Genomic DNA, 15,831 nt, shown 5'->3' with positions numbered 1-15,831 from the left:
GAAGGTAGATTCATCCAGTATCAGGATTCTAGGAATCCAACAGCATCATTACCCTCTGCTTTCTCTTACAGGCCCATTATAACAATTTTCCTCAAGTGATTTTCTACCTTGTCAAAACTTTCTACGTATGCAGTTTGGCTTTGTAGTTTACAGATCTGGGCAGATAAGTCAGCGTCTCCTAAACCAAGGGGGTAGGTGGATCCTCCAGGCTATAGGTTCTATAGAAAAGGGCTTTTCATGCCCAAAGTCATTTGAACAGTTTTGGATGAAGGAGAATGTTATGGCCTAGAGGAAAAATGGTGATCATGGTAATATAGCCGGACTACACCACCAATAAAGCAGTCACAGCCGGTGACTGAGAAGAATCTGTGACTTCTCTGCATTTAGTGGTTACTACTCACCTGGGTAGTCATATGTAGGAATCTCCTCTTTACACCGCTCATCACCCCTCACATGTGTCTCTGTAGTATTAATATGGGTCAGATCTTCACCCTGAAACAAATATTGTAAAAGTCACAGACAGATGGAGAAGTCACATCTATGATCAGCTCTAATCCTGCCATCTCCACCGTTCTCATTACACAAGTATAAAACATAATACTGGGGGATAAAACAAGACTGAGCACAAGACCTTCACGGGCGTCTACACATCATAGGGAAGATCTCATGACACCTCCTCTCCATCTACCTGATGATCCTGAGGAACATTGGGATCTTCTTGTTTACAGTCCTGTGGAAGAAGAGGACAGGGACATCTCTCTGGTGTTGTCCTCTTACTGGATAGATCTGGAGGAAACACATACATGGACTGAATTAATTCTTTACATACAGATAATTATAGGCCGTGTGTATTTAGTCCTGTCTATTACCTGGTGATGTGAGGAGCTGGGGAACCTCCATCATGACGACCTTGAACAGATCTTTGTGTCTTTCTAAATACTCCCACTCCTCCATGGAGAAATAGATAGCGACATCCTGACACCTTATAGGAACCTGACACATACAATAATACCGTCATCCCCCCAATCCCTTTATAGTGTTACTGTATAATGTCACAGCATTCCCAGCAGTGTCACCTCTCCAGTCAGCAGCTCAATCATCTTGTAGGCAAGTTCTAGGATCTTCTGGTCATTGATGTCCTCATGTATCAGGGCATGAGGTGGAGGCCCTGTGATTGGTCTCAGGGGTCTTCCCCATCCCTCAGACAAAGGGTCCTGACAGCGCTCACTAGAGGTCTTCTTCACTACTGTGTAATCCTGGTTATGGAGAGACACATTAATAAATCTCACTACAGACATTTCCAGAGTCCTCACCTCTCCAGTTCTGTCCATCTGTTATTCCCATAGATAAGAATGATGTAATGTGACGTCATCAGAATCTCTCACCTCTCCAGTAAGCCGGAAGAGGATCTCTAGGGTGAGGTGTAATATCCTCTCCACCATCTTATCTCTGTCCATATTCATCCTTGATGGGCAATTCAGAAAAATTCTCTTATATAGAAGATCTTCACTGAGAGGATCTGATATTGTAGAGACCTGAATGAGAAGATGAGCCGATGTAACATCATAAGAATCCTGTGTAATAATACAATTACTGGAGATAATAAAGGAAACATATGAGGAGATTTATTATTTTACAGTATTTAGTTTCCTTCTTTACATCTACTAATAAAACCTATATATTTAGGCCACAGACAAGAAGCAGTTTCTTCCTCGGAGTCGGCAGCTGAATACGTTCCTCATAGACTCATCTTCCATAACGTTAATTCTCGTCTCATTTACCGACCCTGGAATCGGCATTGGTAATACTGCAGGAGATATTCATTACACGTGACAGGAGAAATAACTACTTCATGATGAGGACGACATCTTCATCTTCTACTACGGCTCTAGAAACAGATTTGTCCAGAGTCCGTCACTGATTCCATCACCACCGGCCTCTATATGAAGGTTTCCAGTCTTCCCCGCACTGTAATCTTCTATCACGTTAGATCTCAGGTCTGATTCACACACAGAAGTTTAAGGCTTCTATAAAAGATGGTTTGTAAGAACAACAAGACAGGAGTTATCTAATGCTAATGTCTCCATGTACAGTGTACTGTTTTCAGGATAGGTTTTTTCATTTTTATTTTTTTGGCATTTTTGCTTTGGATTCCATATAACATATATACTTGAGTATAAGCCGAGGCACCTACTTTTGACAAAAAAATGGGTAAGCTTATTGACTCGAGTATAAGCCAGGTATACATTGTCCCCTCATCCCGATCCTGATATGCATGGCTCCTTATCCCTATGCATACCTTTTTAATTAAAAAAAAAAAAAAAAAGGAGCAAACACATCCCTCTCACCTACCTGAGCGTCCTGCATCATTCCGGCCACCGGAGCCTGGAGTTCTTCCAGTACTGAGCGATCACGTGGCCCTGCTCATTAGGCAATGAATATGCGCCTACACCTATGGGAGTGGAAAGGCCTGCATATTCATTATCTTAGTGAGCGGTCCCATGTGATCAATCAGTAGGAAGAGCTCCAGGTGTAGGGGGCCGGAACGAGATGCAGTGCCAGCACCGAGGGCGCGCCGGTAGGCGAGTACGATGTATGGCTGGAAGTCGGCGCCTGGCACTGTGAGCTACTACAGCAGCGGCTCAGGCTTTAGCCACAGCCACCGGCTCCTGCCTCTGTGACCCGCTGACCTCCACTCCCCCTCCGGCTTTCTGGGACCACGATGGGGGTGTTTTCAGCACAAAAAAAGTGATGAAAAACTCGGCTAATACACAAGTATATACGGTATTACATGAAAGAGACAAAAGCTAAAATAAAATTGAGGATGGATGTACTGGGGGAACCAAGAAGGTGGCACTGTAAGGCATCAAGAATGGGGATAAGGGAGGATTTATTACCTGTGGTTTGGGTGGTAGCAGATTGTGTGGGGCTTCTTGTACTATTATATTGTGTGGAGGATACTGTGGGAACATTATACAGTGTGGAGGCCAATAAAGGGGCCCCGTACTATGAGAGTAATACATGTTTCCTTGGTTCCTGTATTTCATAGTTGGGTCATTTGTATCTATTAACGGAAAAGGAACAAAACCATTGTGATTCTTATAAGGAGACAACACAAACCCCCTAAATATAACATTTTATAACAACCCCACAATCTGTGACTCTTCAGGGTTAATCGCTCTCACCATTGGAGTAGAGCTGATACTATGAAGCTAAAGTGACTAAACAGACTTTCTGTCAACTCCATAAAGGGGCACTTTTCCATGTTTGTCAGAACTGTCCGAGGATTATTAGAGGGGATAGTTTCCCCCCAATTAGAAGGGACACCTGAGGGTATTGGGGTCTTTACCTGCTACAGTTCTGGTGTGGACCCTCCACCTGCAGAGCCGCACTCCACATAGAGAATAATGGAGCCTCCAGCACCGACCTCCACCCACAGAGCCGCACTCCACAGAGAATAATGGAGCCTCCAGCACCGACCTCCACCTGCAGAGCCGCACTCTACATAGAGAATAATGGAGCCTCCAGCACCTACCTCCACCCACAGAGCCGCACTCCACATAGAAAATAATGGAGCCTCCAGCACCGACCTCCACCTGCAGAGCCGCACTCTACATAGAGAATAATGGAGCCTCCAGCACCTACCTCCACCCGCAGAGCCACACTCCACATAGAGAATAATGGAGCCTCCAGCACCGACCTCCACCCACAGAGCCGCACTCCACATAGAGAATAATGGAGCCTCCAGCACCGACCTCCACCCGCAGAGCAGCACTCCACATAGAGAATAATGGAGCCTCCAGCACCGACCTCCACCCGCAGAGCCACACTCCACATAGAGAATAATGGAGCCTCCAGCACCGACCTCCACCCACAGAGCCGCACTCCACATAGAGACTAATGGAGCCTCCAGCACCGACCTCCACCCGCAGAGCCGCACTCCACATAGAGAATAATGGGGCCTCCAGCACCAACCTCCACCCGCAGAGCCGCACTCCACATAGAGAATAATGGGGCCTCCAGCACCGACCTCTTAACCGTGTAAGTGTGCCCAACTTTTTACTATTGATGCTGCCTATGCAGCATCAATAGTAAAAACATATATTGTTAAAAATAATTAAAAAAAACATTATAGTCTCACCTTCCGTCATCCGCGCCAGCCTTTCCCGATCCTCGCGACGCTCCGGTCCCAAGAATGCATTGCGGCAATGACCGGACATGAAGTAGCGGTCTTGCGAGACCGCTACATCATCACGTGTTATTGCCGCAAGGCATTACTGGGAACGGAGCGTCGCGACGAGCATCGCTAAAGGCATGGCCTGGATCCGGGGGCCGCCGGAAAGTGAGTATATAACTATATTCATTCTTTTTTTTATTTTTAACAGAGATATGGTGCCCACATTGCTATATACTACGTGGGCTGTGTTATATACTGCATGGGCTGTGCAATATACTACGTTGGCTGTGTTATATACTACGTGGGCTGAGTTATACAATGCTCGGTCTGTGTTATATGGTACGTCTCTGTACTATTTACTATGTGGCTGTGTTATACATACATATTCTAGAGTACCCGATGCGTTAGAATCAGGCCACTATATATATATATATATATATATATATATATATATATATATATATATATATATATATATATATATATATATATATATATATATATATATATATATATATATATATATATATATACATACACACACCGTACAGACCAAAAGTTTGGACACACCTTCTCATTTAAAGATTTTTCTGTATATTCATGACTATGAAAATTGTACATTCACACTGAAGGCATCAAAACTATGAATTAACACATGTGGAATTATATACTTAACAAAAAAGTGTGAAACAACTAAAATTATGTCTAATATTCTAGGTTCTTCAAAGTAGCCACCTTTTGCTTTGATGACTGCTTTGCACACTCTTTGCATTCTCTTCATCAGCTTCAAGAGGTAAATGAGAAGATGTGTCCAAACTTTTGGTCTGTACTGTATATATACACTATTTGCATACAAAATGATTTCAAAAACTTTAAACATCCCAAGGAGCACTGTGCAAGTGATCATATTGAAATGGAAAGAGTATCATACCACTGCAAATCTACCAAGACCGGGCCGTCCCTCTAATCTTTCATCTCAAACAAGGAGAAGACTTATCAGAGATGCAGCCAAGAGGCCCATGATCACTCTGGATGAACTGCAGAGATCTACAGCTGAGGTGGGACAGTCTGTCCATAGGACAACAATCAGTCGTACACTGCACAAATGTGGCCTTTATGGAAGAGTGGCAAGAAGAAAGCCATTTCTCAAAGATATTCATAAAAAGTGTTGTTTAAAGTTTACAACAAGCCAAATGGGAGACACACCAAACATGTGGAAGAAGGTGCTCTGGTCAGATGAAACCAAAATCAAACTTTTTGGCAACAATGCCAAACGATATGTTTGGCATAAAGGCAACAGCTCATCACCCTGAACACACAATTCCCACTGTCAAACATGGTGGTGGCAGCATCATGGTTTGGGCCTGCTTTTCTTCAGCAGGGACAGGGAAGATGGTTATAATTGATGGGAAGATGGATGGAGCCAAATACAGAACCATTCTTGAAGAAAACCTGTTGGAGTCTGCAAAAGACCTGAGACTGAGATTTGTCTTCCAACAAGACAATGATCCCAAACAAAGCAATATCTACAATGGAATGGTTCACAAATAAACATTATCCAGGTGTTAGAATGGCCAAGCCAAAGTCCAGACCTCTATCCAATCAAGAGTCTGTGGAAAGAGCTGAAAACTGCTGTTCACAAACGACCTCCATCAAACCTCACTGAGCTTGAGCTCAAGGAAGAATGGGCAAGAATTTCAGTCTCTCGATGTGCAAAACTGATAGACACACCAAGCGACTTGCAACTGTAATAACAGCAAAAGGTGGCGCAACAAAGTTTTAAGTTAAATTGGCCCAATAATATTGCACGCTTGCAAAGTGCTCCTTGGGATGTTTAAAGTTTTGAAAATCTTTTTGTATCCAAATCCGGCTTTAAGCTTCTCCACAACAGTATCACGGACCTGCCTGTTGTGTTCCTTGGTCTTCATGATGCTCTCTATTCTTCAAACAGAATCCTGAGACTATCACAGAGCAGGTGCATTTATACGGAGACTTGATTACACACAGGTGGATTATATTTATCATCATTAGGCATTTAGGACAACATTGGATCATTCAGAGATCCACAATGAACTTCTGGAGTGAGACAGCTGCACTGAAAGTAAAGGGGCCCGAATAATATTGCACGCCCCACTTTTCAGTTTTTGAATTTCCACAAAAATGTAAAATAACCAATAAATTTCGTTCAACTTCACAATTGTGTTCCACTTGTTGTTGATTCTTCACCAAAAATTTGCATTTGACATCTTCATGTTTGAAGCATGATATGTGGGAAAAGGTTGAAAAGTTCCAGGGGGGCCAAATACTTTCACAAGGAACCTATAAATATATACCCTTCTCATTCCTCAGGTTTCATCCTGTTAAAATAATAACAATTATACAAAACTCCCATACAGATGCCCTTCCAGAGGTGTCGGCACGTGGTGAACATGAGGTTGTTATGCAATGTGAGCCCGGCACCCAATCAGCGATGGTATCACTGTCACCACCTTTGACCAAGTCGAATATTAAAATGAAATTAGAGAGCAGCCAAACCCTTGGATTCCTGTTGATGTTCAACACATCTGAAAGCGGAACAGTGAAGCTGGCCTTGATTGGGTGCAGGGCTCGTGTGATGTAACAACCTCACATAAGCCCTGGGAACGCGAGTTCCGACACCGCTGGGAACAGCACTGGCAAGGATGGGGAGTAGGGTTGAGCGAAACGGATCGGTCAATTTCATAAGTCGTTGCCTTTTGGCAAAGTCGGGTTTCGTGATCGCTGGGATCGGCCATGCGGTCGGCGATCTTCGCGCCAAAGTCGCGTTTCGTATGACGCTGTTACCGCCATTTTTTCAGCCAATGAAGGAGTGTGGGCATCGTGATGACATAGGTCTTGTCTTGCTTTCTGCGGCGTCACAGGGGTATGAACGCCATCTTACCGTTTTGGATGTAGCGATTTACACAGTCCGAGGAATGTATTGATGAGAGAGAGAGAGAGAGAGAGAGAGAGAGAGAATAATCCCCATTGACTTGCATTGGGTTTCATGTTTCGGTCGGCCCCCCGACTTTTCACAATAATCAGCTGATTTCACACGATCCGACTTTCGAGACAGTCGGGTTTCAACCCTAATGGTGAGAATGACTGATTTTATTTTAATGAGGTCAAACATAAGGAATGACAACTCCTTTGAGAAGGTGCATTTTTTTTCAGCTACAACATTGACATTCTGAACATGACAAAGGCTTCTACCTTGTGTGACTGCTCAGGTGCCTAAGAAGTGATGATTTCATCACAAAACATTTCCCACATTCTGAACAAGAAAAAGTCTTCTACGCTGTGTGGGTTCTCTGGTGTCTACCAAGATGCGTTTTACGGTTTAACATTTCCCACATTCTAAACATGAAAAAGGCTTCACCCCTGTGTGAGTTCTCTGATGTCTGATAAGACTTGACGAATCTGTAAAACATTTTCCACATTCTGAACAGAAAAAAGGCTTCTCCCCCGTGTGAGTTCTCTGGTGTATAGCAAAATTTGTTTTCCGGTTAAACCATTTCCCACATTCTAAACATGTAAAAGGCTTCTCCCCTGTGTGAATTCTCTGGTGCATAACAAAATGTGATTTCTGGTTAAAACATTTCCCACATTCTGAACATGAAAAAGGCTTCTCACCTGTGTGAGTTCTCTGGTGGTTAATCAAAATTGATTTCTGGTTAAAACATTTCCCACATTCTGAACAGGAAAAAGGCTTCTCCCCTGTGTGAGTTCTATGGTGCTTTACAAAGTTTGGTTTCTGTGTAAAACATTTCCCACATTCTGAACATGAAAATGGCTTCTCCCCTGTGTGAGTTCTTTGGTGCTTAACCAAGGTTGATTTCTGGTTAAAACATTTCCCACATTCTGAACAGGAAAATCTATTCCTTGCTGTGTGAATCTTAAGAAAAGAATTTTCGAGGGGAAAACCATTTCCATATTCTGAAGGTGAAAATGGCTTCTTTGCTTTCAGAGCAGTTTGTTTTTTAAGGTTTACATTGTGACTTTGATTTTCCTTAGTAGTTGGTAATGAATCAGTAGACAGGACCTGTTTCAAAGGATCAGATGACAGATCTTTGCTGTGAAGAGATGATGGCATATCTGGAGTAATGGCAGTCACTTCAATTGTATCCTGTGGGATCTCAAGATCATCAGATTTAAAAATTGATGATGTCAGCTGTCCCTCTGATCTCCTCGTACAGTCATCTGTTAAGAATAAAACCTATTTTTCAATAAAAATATTCTTGATTTTTCATTTTTTAACATTTCTACTTAAACTGTTTGAAAAAATGGTAAGTTATGTAAAATATTGAATCATTCACCGAGACAATGACAGTTCACAGTCTAATAGAAAACATCATAGGATGAACCAGTAGAGCGTGGTGTTCAATTGTTTGTTCATTCTTTCTCCCAAATATGGAATAAAAAGCCACCAAACAATGTTATGTACCGTATTTTCCGGCGTATAAGACGACTTTTTAACCCCTGAAAATCTTCTTAAAAGTCGGGGGTCGTCTTATACGCCGGGTATCGCCTTGTACACCGGTGTATATGGTGGATGGTGGGTGGATGGTGGGTGGGGAGTGGTCCTGATGACGACGAGGGGGCGTCTCACAGGAAAGTGCGTGGACTATCCCCCATTACCTGATCGTAGCGCTGCAGCGTGGGGTCTCTGTGCTGGGAGCGGCGGCGGCTGGGCTGTGGGGCGGCGGCGGCTCCTCTTCTGCAGTGTGGGGCCTCTGTGCTGTGGGGCGGCGGCGTATCTTCATGCAGTCGGGGCTCCTCCAGCATCTCGTTAAAGCCCGGAGGCCCCGCCGGCAGCTCAATCGGTACAATGCGATGGCCTCCGGGAAAATGGCCGCTGCTCAGATTCAGATCTCGTGTCCCGAGATCTCGGGACGAGATCTGAGTCTGAGCATGCGCCGCCCCCAGCGGCCATTTTCCCGGAGGCCACCGCATAACACCTATTGAGCTGCCTCCGGGAAAATGGCCGCTGCTCAGATTCAGATCTCGTTTCCCGAGATCTCGGGACGAGATCTGAATCTAAGCAGCGGCCATTTTCCCGGAGGCCACCGCATTACACCGATTGAGCTGCCGGCGGGGCCTCCAGGCTTTAATGAGATGCCGGAGGAGCCCCGAATGCATGAAGATACGCTGCCTCCCCACAGCACAGAGGCCCCACACTGCAGAAGAGGAGCCGCCGCCCCACAGGACCCACGCGGCACAAAGCGGAGAAGAAGCCGCCGCTCCCAGCACAGAGACCCCACGCTGCAGCGCTACGATCAGGTAATGGGGGATATGCAGCGCTACGATCAGGTAATGGGGGGATACTCACTTTCCTGTGAGACGCCCCCTCGTTGTCATCAGGACCACTCCCCCCCTTCCCAAAAGGCACATTAGTCACGGCCCTATAAGACGACATACGGTGTATAAGACGACCCCGGACTTTTAAGAAGAATTTATATTTTAACTGGAAAAGTTGGGGGGTCATCTTATACGCCAGAAAATACGGTAGGTAAAAATAATACCAATAAAAACTTCTACTCATCTAACAAAAAACAAGTCTCTACTCCGGTCTATCATCTGTCAATGGAAAAAAATAGAATTAGACTTACCAGTAATTTGGTTTCTAGGAACCTTCCACGACGGCATATAGAGGTTGCCTCTTTGCCCTGATGGGGGACAGGAAACACAAAGAGATTAAAAGACCCTCCCACCTCCCAGTGACTTATAACTGAAAACCATAGCAGCGGTTTACCTTCTGAATCCCAGATTTTTATCCAGGAAGATAGGGAGGAAATTAGCGCTGTCGAGGAAGGTTCCTAGAAACCGAATTACCGGTAAGTCTAATTCTATTTTCTCTAGTCACCTTCCACGACGCTATATGGAGGAATACCAACTAATTTGGCGCTAGGGTGGGACAACGGCCTGGAGTACTTTCCAGCCAAAGACTAGATCTTGACCAGACAGTTGGACAAACAGATCTGCAAGATTCTGCAAGAGCTGGTTTGTTCTAAGTAATGTAGAACAATACATCAGACTTCGAGGTGTGAAATTTTTCCTCCTTCAAGTTTACTGGATTTTGGCAAAAAGATGGTAGGACGATTTCCTGGGAATGCTGAAATTCAGAGACTACCTTTGGAAGAAAAGAAGGGTCAAGATGAAGGACCATGGAGTCGTCTCTAATTGACAAATAGGGCTGCCTTATCGATAGGGTTTGTAGTTCCCCTACCCTACTAGCCGTGATTATAGCCACCAGGAAAACCGTTTTGTAAGTAAGATTTTGAGGAGAACAGGAAGACAAAGGTTCAAATGGACCTGTAAGCCCTTGTAGCACCAAGTTAAGATCCCATGAGGGAACCACCAGCTGTCTCTTAGGGTTCATTCTGAGGGCCAATGTTGAGACCTGGACCTTTAGGGTGCTAGGCCTAAGGCTGATCTCTAAGCCCTTTTGTAGAAAATCTAGAATTTGTGACACATTTAGGCTAAGGGGATCTAGTAGGTTAGGGAGGCAGAAGGATTAAATTTTTTTCCAGACCTTATTGTAGATAGCGTTTGTTACTGGCTTTCTGGACTTTTGTAGAGTAGCTGTTATTGGGTCCGACAGCCCTTTGGCTCTCATTACCTGGGCCTCAGTAACCAAGCCGCTAGGTTCCACTTCTGAGGATCCAAGTGATAAATGGGCCCCTGTGAGAGGAGGTCGTTTTCTACTCGCCGTCCACCGGTAGATCAATTATCAGGTTGAACCAACTTCTTCTTGACCATAACGGGGCTATCAAGATAGTTGCGGTCCGTTCTTCTCGGATTTTCCGTAGAACCTTCGCCAAAATTGGAACTGGTGGGAAAGCATAGGCCAAGTGTAAGTCCCAATTCTGGGTCAAAGCATCTACTCCCCAGGAATGGTCTTTGGGGTTTAGGGAGAAGAAGTCTTCGACCTGCGTGTTTTGGCGAGATGCAAAAAGATCTATTTCTGGTAGGCCCCACCTGTCTACCAGTATTTTGAAGCTCCGACTTTTAGAGCTCCATTCCCCCGGCTGGATGTCTTGGCGACTCAAAGTCTGCCTGGGTGTTGGAAGAGCCTTTCAAATGAACTGCTGTCAGCGACAGTGGGTGTTTTTCACCTCTGCAGAATATTCGAGCGGAAATACTTTTTAGGTTGTTGAACATTGTACTGCCTTGATGCTTGATATGAGCAACTTCAGTCATGTTGTCCGAATATATTCAGATGTGTTGTCCAGCGATCTGGCGACCTGCTGCCAGAAGGGCTTCCTCTACAGTTTTTAACTCTCTGAAATTGGACGACTTCACGCTTGTAGTCTGTGGTCCCAGAGTCCTTGGAAAGGGATATTGTTTATCATGGCTCCCCAGCCCCTCCTGCTGGCATCTGATGTAATTGTAGTTAGCGGGACCCGAGTCCAGCTCACACCTCTGTGGAGGTTTCTGGAATTTATCCACCATGCCAGAGGCTCTTACTCGAACCCGGCGTGTGTAGCTTTCTGTTTAGAGAACTGGGATGTTCCAGTTCCTTAAAATATGAGCTTGAAGGACTCTGGAGTGGGCCTGAGCCCAGGTTACCGATTGGATGCAGGCTTTCATGGAGCCAGCCCAAGAGCGACATGCCTTCTTGGAGTGTAGGGGACCTCATGTCTCTGAACCTCTTGACCTTGGTTATTAAGGTCAGATGGTGGTCTTCTGGAAGGAAAGACATCTGTTTTGTAGATTTCAGGAGCAGGGCTGTGGAGTCGGTAAGCCACAGTTGCGACTCCGACTCCTGGATTTTATCAGGTTCTGACTCCGGCTCTGACTCCTTCATAAATGGCCAATTCGTAACAATAAATTTACTGTTGTAAAATATTAACATCGTGCTTATTCAGTTTCTCACCATCATATAAGTAATCAGACCACTTAGAGCAAAAACTATATTTATTAGAATACAATTAGAATATAGCAAATAACTTTTATAAACTTTTCTAAACTCTTGTAAGTAAATATGTAATAAACACTGTTATGCAGTTAATAAGAAGAAATCTATAAATTTGTCCTCAGAAAAAGTATTGCCTCTGTCAGATCCTCCTTCATGGATGCCCTCAAATCTGATCTAATTATTTTGAGAGCAGAGAACAACCTCTCTACACTAACTTGGGTTGGTGGCAAAGCAGTAACCACTCGGGCAACATCTCTGACAATGTCAGGATACAGAGGAATCGCTTGTTGCACTGTTTTTTTTGATGAACGGTGACATTTCTCAATTTCTTTTAGTGCACATGAAAAATTCTGCTGAAATGTACTGGCTGTGTTCTTTGATGGGGATGACTCTTCTTCTATGTGGGAACGCTTTGCACGGTCCTTGTGATCCAAATATTTTTCGAAATTAAATTCTTCATCAGTTGATGAGGGTGAAGATGTGGCAGGAAGACCAAATTCTTCTTGTTCCTCCTGACTGTTCTGCAACCCTTTCATCCTTACTGCTATTTCAAACAGAGCTTCTTTTCCTTTAGTTAGCTGTTGATCATCTAGAAGAATCCGATGCATTGGGTCTACATAAACAGCTGCCAAAAGAATGTTATTTTGTAATAGTAGCTCCTCTCTCCATTTCATTGATGTAGCAATGCCACTTGCAATTAACCCTCCTCTTTGGGACAGGCGAAACATCAGGTTCTTCCACTCCTTTAAGAAAATACCTGGAGTTAAGTCCTCTGCTTGTATTTTAGTCACTGTAAATGGGTGCTCTAGCAATTTTTCCAGCTCAGTCACCTGATTCCACTGACTTTCATTTAGCGTCAGTTGAGGGTTAGCCATGTCTACAAGAAAGGTTTTCAGTTCAACCAAGCGCTGAATCATTAAGTAAGTACTGCCCCATCGTGTGGCTTAATCAATAATTGCCCCTTTTCAGCACGTCTCTTCAAAATTGAGTCAACTTTAGGGGTTATGGCAACAGTAGCCAATTTTCTCACCTTGCCAATCAGTGCAGCAGCATGTCCTTCTTGCAGACTGTCTCTTATAGCCAAATGTAGCGTATGCACAACACAGCGCATGTGATGAATGAAAGAACGTATTGACAGTTTCAACAAGATCATCTAAACTATCATGTTGCTGTTCATCTGAAGCAACTTCAGTTTGCTCCTCAGTTACAATACTGTGTTCCTCTATTTCAAACATTTCTGTGTCTGTGGACCCAGAATGTTCTTCTAGCTGCTGGTTACCATCATTACTCTCATTCATTAGCTTAATAGTACTTATCATATTTGAAGCATTGTCAGTTACGACAGAAAGAACTTGCTCTTTTTTAAGTTCATAGTCTTGCAGAACCTTTTCCACCAAGACATGGAGAAACTCACTGGTGTGATGAGCTTTGGTGTCTTTTACAGCCAATGTCTTGGTAACTATTTCATTTTTGTCACAAACAAATCGGACATTGATGGCAAAATAGTTCACTCTGACGTGTGCAGGCATCCATTTTAAGCAACAGAAAGCGTCCTTTGAGAGTTTTTTTAAGTTTTTCCTTTTGTTTAAAAGCTTCTTCAATTACTAATTTTCTAATATTCTCTCTCTCCAGAGAAACACCAAGCTTGCGACCATTTCCCCATTCAGTCACATAAAAGCTGGTCATGAAATTAGTGAAATAGGCACACTATCCTTTACAAGCTCTATGATCTGTTTTTTAAATGAATCTACTGTCATTGTCACAGTAACTTTGTCACTGACAAAATATCTTGCAACTGATGGCTGCAAAGTTCTCTGCTCCTTTGTTTGGCTGGAAGAGCTGGGCACTGGTTCATTGGTTTGGATGCAGTCTCTCATCCACTGCTTTCAGTACTTCTGGACGAAAGCGCTGTAAATGTCTCTTTAGATTAGAAGCTCTGGTAGGAGTATTTTTATCTTTGCCTGAATATGCACCATCTTGGCTTCACAGCATTTGTTTTCGTCTGGATCATTTGTCATACACTGACAGACATAATGTTTTCTATCTTGAGTGATGGTAAAATGTTCAAATACAGCTGATTTAATGTGACGCTTCTTTGACATTCTCAGGTTTTTAATTCTGCATTCACAATCCAAATGACAATTGTTTTTCCTAAAAACAATTGTACAAAATTATTGCCAGGTCGTACAACTGATATAGTGGTCAGTAATACTGTTATTCCTCATGTACTCACAGTTATCTGATGCAAAGTTTGTTGAAAGGATAATACTTCTTACAGTCTTCCTCTTCTGAGTAGCAGCTGTGAGATGCTTGGAAGACGCACACCTAGTAAACATCTAGTCTAGAGGAGGAGTTTACTACTAAGAATTTGCAACACATTTTTACTTTCAGTTTCATACATTGTAAGTAGGGGGGTTGGGGCAGCATGAGGTTATCCAAGTATAAGATTAGATAAGGGCAGTGGAGAACAGACACACAAGAAGTAAGAAATGTCTCTATCTCCAGCAGAACTGCTTATCACTGTTGTTCATAGTTTCATAGAACATATATTTGAGTAACATTTATAAAATTCATATGAAAGTTCAATTATGAAATATTAATAATTTTTTTTTAAAGCTGGAGTCGGAGTCGGTACATTTCTATCGACTCCGACTCCAACCAAAACTAACTCCGACTCCACAGCCCTGTTCAGGAGTACTCCTAGGAATTTCCTAGTTTTGGAAGGCAGTAGCTGAGACTTTTTCAGGTTCAGGATCCACCCCAGAGATGTTAAAATATCGAGGGTCTTTGATACATAAGATTCCAGGGCTGTCTTGGTGGAGGCTACCATCAGCAAGTCGTCCAAGTAAGGCAATATACAGATGCCTCGACTCCAGATAGAGGATACTACTTCTGCCATTACCTTGGAGAAGATTCTTGGCGCTGAGGAGATGCCAAACAGAAGGACATTGAACTGATATAGTGTTCCACCTGCCGACCTTCCTGTACCGCAAACCTGAGATATTTTCTGTGTCTCGGGTGGATTGGAATATGGAAGTAGGCATCTTTCAAGTCGATGGTTGACAAAGAAGCGAGGCCCAATCAACAGAATGGCTGACCTTACAGATTCCATCTTGAATCTGCGGTATCTTATATGTTGGTTCAGTCCCTTAAGATTTGTAATGATACAGGCCTCGCCTGAGGGTTTGGCTACCAGAAACAGTTGAGAGTAGTGGCCCAGACCCCATTCCGACTCTGGAACCTGGGAGATCACGTTTGATCTTACAAGGTCTCTCAGACCTACAGTACTAGCAGCGCTGTTTGATCTGTGGGGTTGGAAGGGAAGTGACTTTCAGACCCCGTGCAGGGGAGGAGATGAACTCTATTAATAGGCCCTCCTTGATAAGATTGAGGACCCAGTGACAACTGGTGATGTTCTGCCACTGATGTACATATCTTGAGAGTCCCCCCCACACCAGGGTGAAGTCATCGTTTCTCTTCTTGGCTTGTTGGGACTGCTGTTGCTGGGGGATGAGAATATTCTTCCTCCCACCTTCTGCATAGCTCCATCTCCCGGACTTGCCCTTCCCCCTCTGGGAGGTTTGAGGCTGTGCGGCATGAAAAAAAAGTTTTTTTTAGGGTTTTTTTGTTCCGGGAGGGCTTTTCTTATCGGTGGCCTTTTCTAGGATCTCGTCTAGGGAAGGCCCAAAGACATATTCTCCTTTAAAGGGTATGGCCA

General features: G+C 43.8%; 1 protein-coding gene across 1 annotated transcript in view; it reads right to left on the bottom strand.

The window, feature by feature from the left end:
* The window catches only part of LOC143767635 (uncharacterized), a 104,191-nt gene that overhangs the window by 56,090 nt on the left and 32,270 nt on the right, over window positions 1-15,831 (bottom strand). Inside the window, exons 7-12 of the mRNA XM_077256076.1 lie at window positions 8,238-8,395; window positions 1,386-1,535; window positions 1,077-1,256; window positions 870-993; window positions 689-786; window positions 402-492 (exon numbers count right to left, since the gene is read on the bottom strand). Of these exons, the coding sequence (XP_077112191.1) occupies window positions 402-492; window positions 689-786; window positions 870-993; window positions 1,077-1,256; window positions 1,386-1,535; window positions 8,238-8,395 (801 nt within the window). The remainder of the gene's footprint in view (window positions 1-401; window positions 493-688; window positions 787-869; window positions 994-1,076; window positions 1,257-1,385; window positions 1,536-8,237; window positions 8,396-15,831) is intronic.

The sequence above is a fragment of the Ranitomeya variabilis genome, chromosome 4 (assembly GCF_051348905.1).
Source record: "Ranitomeya variabilis isolate aRanVar5 chromosome 4, aRanVar5.hap1, whole genome shotgun sequence".
NCBI lineage: Eukaryota > Metazoa > Chordata > Amphibia > Anura > Dendrobatidae > Ranitomeya > Ranitomeya variabilis.
Note: the sequence above shows the minus strand (reverse complement) of the source record. Positions and strands in the feature narration are given on the sequence as shown.